General features: G+C 46.2%; 1 protein-coding gene across 1 annotated transcript in view; it reads left to right on the forward strand.

The window, feature by feature from the left end:
• LOC128354581 (target of Nesh-SH3-like) overlaps positions 1-7,500 on the forward strand; it is a 32,830-nt gene that overhangs the window by 6,979 nt on the left and 18,351 nt on the right. Inside the window, exons 4-9 of the mRNA XM_053314799.1 lie at positions 954-1,133; positions 3,707-3,775; positions 3,857-3,989; positions 5,181-5,362; positions 6,686-6,738; positions 7,341-7,380. Coding sequence (XP_053170774.1) covers positions 954-1,133; positions 3,707-3,775; positions 3,857-3,989; positions 5,181-5,362; positions 6,686-6,738; positions 7,341-7,380 — 657 coding nt within the window. The remainder of the gene's footprint in view (positions 1-953; positions 1,134-3,706; positions 3,776-3,856; positions 3,990-5,180; positions 5,363-6,685; positions 6,739-7,340; positions 7,381-7,500) is intronic.

Below are 7,500 nucleotides of genomic sequence, written 5' to 3' on the forward strand. Positions count from 1 at the left end.
CTAGTACTTTACTGTAGTACAGTTAGAGGTACTAGTACTTTACTGTAGTACTGTTAGAGGTACTAGTACTTTACTGTAGTACAGTTAGAGGTACTAGTACTTTACTGTAGTACTGTTAGAGATACTAGTACTTTACTGTAGTACAGTTAGAGGTACTAGTACTTTACTGTAGTACAGTTAGAGGTACTAGTACTTTACTGTAGTACTGTTAGAGGTACTAGTACTCTACTGTAGTACTGTTAGAGGTACTAGTACTTTACTGCAGTACTGTTAGAGGTACTAGTACTTTATTGTAGTATTATTAGAGGTACTAGTACTTTACTGTAGTACAGTTAGAGGTACTAGTACTATACTGTAGTACTGTTAGAGGTACTAGTACTTTACTGTAGTACAGTTAGAGGTACTAGTACTTTACTGTAGTACAGTTAGAGGTACTAGTAATTTACTGTAGTACAGTTAGAGGTACTAGTACTTTACTGTAGTACAGTTAGAGGTACTAGTACTATACTGTAGTACTGTTAGAGGTACTAGTACTTTATTGTAGTATTATTAGAGGTACTAGTACTTTACTGTAGTATAGTTAGAGGTACTTCCTGTCGTGTTGTAACTTCCTGTCGTGTTGTAACTTCCTGTCCCGTTGTAACTTCCTGTCGTGTTGTAACTTCCTGTCGTGTTGTAACTTCCTGTCGTGTTCTAACTTCCTGTCGTGTTCTAACTTCCTGTCTCGTTGTAACTTCCTGTCTCGTTGTAACTTCCTGTCGTGTTGTAACTTCCTGTCATGTTGTAACTTCCTGTCCGTTGTAACTTCCTGTCCCGTTGTAACTTCCTGTCCCGTTGTAACTTCCTGTCGTGTTGTAACTTCCTGTCATGTTGTAACTTCCTGTCCCGTTGTAACTTCCTGTCCCGTTGTAACTTCCTGTCCCGTTGTAACTTCCTGTCTCTTCTCTCTTCAGTCCGGAGGCAGAACATGAAGGTTCGGATCAACGCTACGGGCGACACCATCGTGATGAAGTTCGTGCGTCCGAGTCCCGACGTGAAGCTGGAAGGTTACATCCTCGGCTACGGCAGCAGCATGTTCTCCAAACAGTTCATCCAGCTGCCGGAGAACGGGAAGCCCTACGAGACGGAGCTGGGTAAGACTCGCTGCTACGGAGGCCCCGACAGGACAAACCTCTCTGGGCTTCCGTACTTCAGCAAAGTTTATTATTTGGTTGACATATTTACATTTCTTCCTTCCTTCCTTCCTTCCTTCTTTCCTTCCCTCCTTCCTCCCTCCTTCCTTCCTTCCCTCCTCCCTCCCTCCTTCCTTCCTTCCTTCCTTCCTTCCCTCCTTCCTCCCTCCTTCCTTCTTTCTTTCCCTCCTCCCTCCCTCCTTCCTTCCTTCCTTCTTTCCTTCCCTCCTTCCTTCCTCCTTCCTTCCTTCCTTCCTTCTTTCCTTTTGTCTATCTTTCCTTCCTTCCCTTTTCATTTCCTTCCTCCCTTTTTGTCCTCCTTCCTTCCTCCTTCCTTCCTTCCCTCCTTCCTTCCTTCCTTCTTTCCTTCCCTTCTTCTTTTCCTTTTTCCCTCCCTCCCTCCTTCCTTCTTTCCTTCCCTCCTTCCTTCCTCCCTCCCTCCCTCCCTCCCTCCCTCCTTCCTTCCTTCCTTCCCTCCTTCCTCCCTCCTTCCTCCCTCCTTCCCTCCCTCCTTCCTTCCTTCTTCTTTTCCTTCCTTCCTCCCTCCCTCCCTCCTTCCCTCCCTCCTTCCTTCCTTCCTTCCCTCCTTCCTCCCTCCTTCCCTCTTTCCCTCCCTCCTTCCTTCCTTCTTCTTTTCCTTTCTCCCTCCCTCCCTCCTTCCTTCTTTCCTTCCCTCCTTCCTTCCGCCCTCCCTCCCTCCCTCCCTCCTTCCTCCCTTCCTCCCTCCTTCCCTCCCTCCTTCCTTCCTTCTTCTTTTCCTTTCTCCCTCCCTCCCTCCTTCCTTCCTTCCTTCCCTCCTTCCTCCCTCCTTCCTCCCTCCTTCCTCCCTCCTTCCCTCCCTCCTTCCTTCCTTCTTCTTTTCCTTCCTTCCTCCCTCCCTCCCTCCTTCCCTCCCTCCTTCCTTCCTTCCTTCCCTCCTTCCTCCCTCCTTCCCTCTTTCCCTCCCTCCTTCCTTCCTTCTTCTTTTCCTTTCTCCCTCCCTCCTTCCTTCCTCTCTCCTTCCTTCCCCCCTTCCTCCCTCCCTCCTTCCTCCCTCCTTTCTCCCTTCCTCACTTCTTCCTTCCCTCCTTCCTTCCTTTTTATAGAGTTAAAGTTCTGTAGAGTCTGAATGTCTCTGAGTCAGAGTTTAAAGTATTAAGGTCTGTTCTTTATGAAGCTGTTTGTCACACTGAATTCAAGCTTGAACATTTAATTCCTCGACGTTCGTGGGAAACTTTTCTACTTCGGGGGGAAAAAGCGAAACGTGATCCTCTCCTCAGAGATCCTCTCCGCGGCAGCAGCAGGTGCCTCGGAGCCTTTTTCTGAAGCTCAGCCAAGAATCTTTATCCCGTCGCTACGACGGAAGTGAAAGTTTGAAGCTGCTGAGACTCGTCTGTCATCAGTCAAGGGCCACAAACACACCAATATGAGCTCATGTGGGCCGGATCATTAAAAGGAAGGAAGGGAGGAAAGATGGAAGGAAAGAACGAAAAGAAGGAAGGAAGGAAGGAAGGGAAGACAAGAATGAAGGAAGGAAAGAAAAGAAGGAGGAGAAGGAAGAGAATACAGGAAGGAAGGAAGGAAAGGAGAGAAGACAAGAAGGAAGAGAATACAGGAAGGAAGGAATGAAGGGACGAGGGAAGGAAGAGAAGACAGGGGAGGAGCAAGGAAGGAAAAGAAGTAAGGAAGGGAAGACAGATTGAGGGAAAGAAGGAAGGAAGAAAAGAAGGAAAGGACGAAGGAAAGAAGAGAAGACAAGAAGGAAGGAAGGAAGGAAGGAAGGAAAAGAAGGAGGAGAAGGAAGAGAAGACAAGAAGGAAGGAAGGAAAAGAAGGAAGGGACGAAGGAAGGAAGAGAAGACAGGGGAGGAGCAAGGAAGGAAGGAAAGGAGTAAGGAGGGAGGAAGGAAGGAAAGGAGGAAGGAAGGAAGGAAAGGATAATGGAGGGAGGGAGGAAGGAAAGGAGGAAGGAAGGAAGGGAGGAAAGAAGGAACAGTCAAAAAGAGAGAAGGGAGGACGACATGAGCTGTTTGGTGTCGCGCTACGTTCAAGTGCTGCTGGGAAAATCAGACATCCTAAACTCTCCCTTCTCACAGAAGAAGAAAAAAAAACTGGCTGGGTGACGAATCGTTCTTCTCGACCACAAAAGAAGAAAAAGAGGAAGTGAAAGGAGGGAACCGACCGCGACCGCGAACTTTAGACAAATAACGAGTCAAACAGCTGATTGATGAGCGGCAGCGTGTTCCTGCTCGCCAACAAGAACAAACATGTAGAAGGAAAGAAAGGTAGAGGTTTGAAGAGGAGAGAGAAAGAAGAAGCAATAAAAACATCTGCTTTAACTAAAATATATACTTTATAAAACTCATAAAACTAGACAAAAAAGCTCTTATTTTCAGAATAAAAGACACTTGAGGTGTTTTTACAAGCTGTTAAACAGAATGTAAGAGGTTAATTTTCAGAATAAAAGACCTTTGTGGTGTTTTTACAGCTGTTAAACAGGATGTAAAGGATAGATTTTCAGAATAAAAGAAACCTTTACTGATGTTTGTGTTTCAGACGCCGAGCCGAAGTATCTCGTCGCCGTTCAGCCGATTCCCGTCAACGACGTGAAGAAGCAGTGCACAGGTAACGCCGGCCACTTCCTGTCAGGTGAGCGCTCTTATTGTGGAACAGGAAGTCTCACTCTGTGCTCACCTGTGTGTTCAGGGAAGGTGAACCTGGAGAAGCCGCTGCACCTGGTGATCGGCTCCGTCAGTCCCACGGCCGTGCTGCTCTCCTGGGGAAGCTACCTGAAGACGCCGTACGAAGGGAACATCATGAACGAGTGTCTGGAGGACGGGTGAGACTAGCTATCGACCATCTATAATCTATAATCTATCATCTTTAATCTATAATCTATAATCTATGATCTATAATCTATAATCTATAATCTAAAATTATAGATTAAAGTTTGTGAGCAGAGTTTAACAGAACTCTGCTTCTACCATGGTTGAGAATGTGTGTGTATGTGTGTGTGTGTGTGTGTGTGTGTGTGTGTGTGTGTGTGTGTGTGTGAGTGTGTGTGCGTGCGTGCGTGTGTGTGTGTGTGCCTCTGTGTGTGTGTCTGTGTGTGTGTGTGTGTGTGTGTGTTTTTCCATCGTCTCTTTTTTTCTTTTTTTCCTTCTCTGTCAAACAAGTTGGAAAAGTCTTCGGAAAGCTTGACCCAGGCGTCACTCTGCCTCTCCGTGTGTGTGTGTGTGTGTGTGTGTGTGTGTGTGTTGTTTCCATGACGATGCCTCGCTGGTCCTGTGTTAGTCTAGCAGAGCGACGGCTTCGTGCTCGTTTTGGCGCCAAAGTCGTCGAAGCGTGTTTTGTTTTCCTTTTAAAGGGAAATTCAGTTTTTACGCCAGTCAGCTGATTCAGAGACGCCTGATGATCCATATGAGACGAAACCAGCAGAACCAGACTTCAGAGTGAAGAGGGTCGAGGTCTGATCAGAGTGAAGAGAAGAAGGATCCTGGTCTGCATCCAGGAGTCTGTGGAGTGAACTTCTTCATCTTCGTCACTGGAAGCATTTAGTTTAAATCCACTCGTGTTCTTCTTGGACTGGAAGTGTGGGCTAAGTGGGCTGGAACAAGGCAAATACTGTGGGCCCCATATTGTTTCATATTGAAGCCCATGTGGGCTAAATGGGCCCAATTTAAGGTCCATTCTGATCCCACTTAGACCCCAAATGGGCAAACATGTGGGCTCTAGGTGGATCTCACCCAGTTGGGTTCCACCTGAAACCCAGTCAGAACCATCTTGAAGCCCATATGGGCAAACACAGGTGGAGTCACCATGGAAACTGCAGACAAAACCCACTTGGGACCCTTATTACAGCCCAGATTGAACCCTTATGGGCCCACATGGACATGCTGCTGTACAGCATACAGATGCACTGATGCACATTTGATGAAGTGTGGAAGTGGGGCTGTGTCACCTTCCAACAAAAAGTAAAGAGTTAATGATCACCACCACTCATTTCTTCTCTCTGCTGTTTCTTCTTCAGGTTCTACACCATCCGCTACAGGGAGAGGAACAGGAAGTGGATCTACCAGACCTGCCCCACTAGCGACACGGTCATCGACAACCTGAAACCCAACACGGCCTACGAGTTCGGAGTCCGCTCCAACAAGGACGACCGCAGCGGCACCTGGAGCAAACCGGTCATCCACAACACCAACATGGGCAGTAAGGAACCAGCTTTTACACACTACACGCCACTACATGCCACTATATGCCACTATATGCCACTACATGCCACTACACGCCACTACATGCCACTACACGCCACTATATGCCACTACATGCCACTATATGCCACTACATGCCACTATATGCCACTATATGCCACTACATGCCACTATATGCCACTACATGCCACTATATGCCACTACTTGCCACTATATGCCACTATATGTCACTACATACCACTACATGCCACTACACGCCACTACATGCCACTACATGCCACTACACGCCACTACATGCCACTATATGCCACTATATGCCACTACATGCCACTATATGCCACTACATGCCACTATATGCCACTACTTGCCACTATATGCCACTATATGCCACTACATGCCACTACATGCCACTATATGTCACTACATGCCACTATATGCCACTACACGCCACTATATGCCACTATATGTCACTACATGCCACTACATGTCACTACATACCACTACATGCCACTACACGCCACTATATGCCACTACATGCCACTACACGCCACTACACGCCACTATATGCTACTATATGCCACTACACGCCACTACATGCCACTATACGCCAGTATATGCCACTACATGCCACTACACGCCACTACATGCCACTACATGCCACTACATGCCACTATATGCCACTACATGCCACTACCTGCCACTACATGCCACTACATGCCACTATATGCCACTACATGCCACTACATGTCACTATATGCCACTACGTGCCACTATATGCCACTACATGCCACTATATGCCACTACATGCCACTACATGCCACTATATGCCACTACATGCCACTATATGCCACTACATGCCACTACCTGCCACTACACGCCACTATATGCCACTACATGCCATTATATGCCACTACATGCCACTATATGCCACTACATGCTACTATATGCTACTCTATGCCACTACATGCCACTACATGACACTACATGTCACTATATGCCACTACATGCCACTATATGCCACTACATGCCACTATATGCCACTACATGCCACTACATGCCACTACATGCCACTATATACCACTATGTGCCACTCTATGCCACTACATGCCACTATATGCCACTACATGCCACTACATGCCACTACATGCCACTATATACCACTATGTGCCACTCTATGCCACTACCTGCCACTATATGCCACTACATGCCACTATATGCCACTACGTGCCACTATATGCCACTACACGCCACTACATGACACTATATAATCTCAGCTCAGATATGTGGTTCTTCATGTTCCTGTTTTGCGTTCTCTCCGTAGATAAGAACCTCCAGAAGCCGTACACGGTGCGTCATCCTCTGGCGAAGCCGATGGTACGAAACCCGAAACCGACCGTTACACGTTTCATCATCTTCAACCAGATTTCTGATTATTACGAACTTAATAACATTTAACTAGTGATTATAATGTGTGTAGTGTGATGTGTGTAGTGTGCAGTATAATGTGTGTAGTGTGTAGTATAATGTGTGTAGTGTGTAGTATAATGTGTGTAGTATAATGTGTGTAGTGTGTAGTATAATGTGTGTAGTGTGTAGTGTGATGTGTGTAGTGTGTAGTATAATGTGTGTAGTACGATGTGTGTAGTGTGTAGTATAATGTGTGTAGTATAATGTGTGTAGTATAATGTGTGTAGTGTGTAGTATAATGTGTGTAGTGTGATGTATGACGCCAGTCTCCCGGGAGACGAGCAGGGTTGATGTGTGTGTAGTTAATGAGGTCAAAGGTCGAGGTCTGCTCCTCCAGACGCTAACACACTTCCTGTTTTAGATTTATCAGCTGTGTGTGCAGCTACGGAAGCCTGAAGCTGCCAAATAAAAAGGATTAAATATATCAGCACACGTCAGACGGCATGAAGACGGATTTCAAAGCTTTAGATTTAACGTTTTATTTATTTGCGATATTTTGTGTTTTTCAGAAGCCGCTAGGTCCTCACACTCTGTTCCCGCCTCGTCCCGGTAAGATTTAACTCACTTTCAGACATTAATATTATTATCATTTAAACTTTAACATCAGAGGTGACAGTGATTCTTTAAGTTGTTATTTGGTGCGATAAAGAGTCACGAAGTTCTGAAACG

The sequence above is a fragment of the Scomber japonicus genome, chromosome 24 (genome assembly GCF_027409825.1).
Source record: "Scomber japonicus isolate fScoJap1 chromosome 24, fScoJap1.pri, whole genome shotgun sequence".
NCBI lineage: Eukaryota > Metazoa > Chordata > Actinopteri > Scombriformes > Scombridae > Scomber > Scomber japonicus.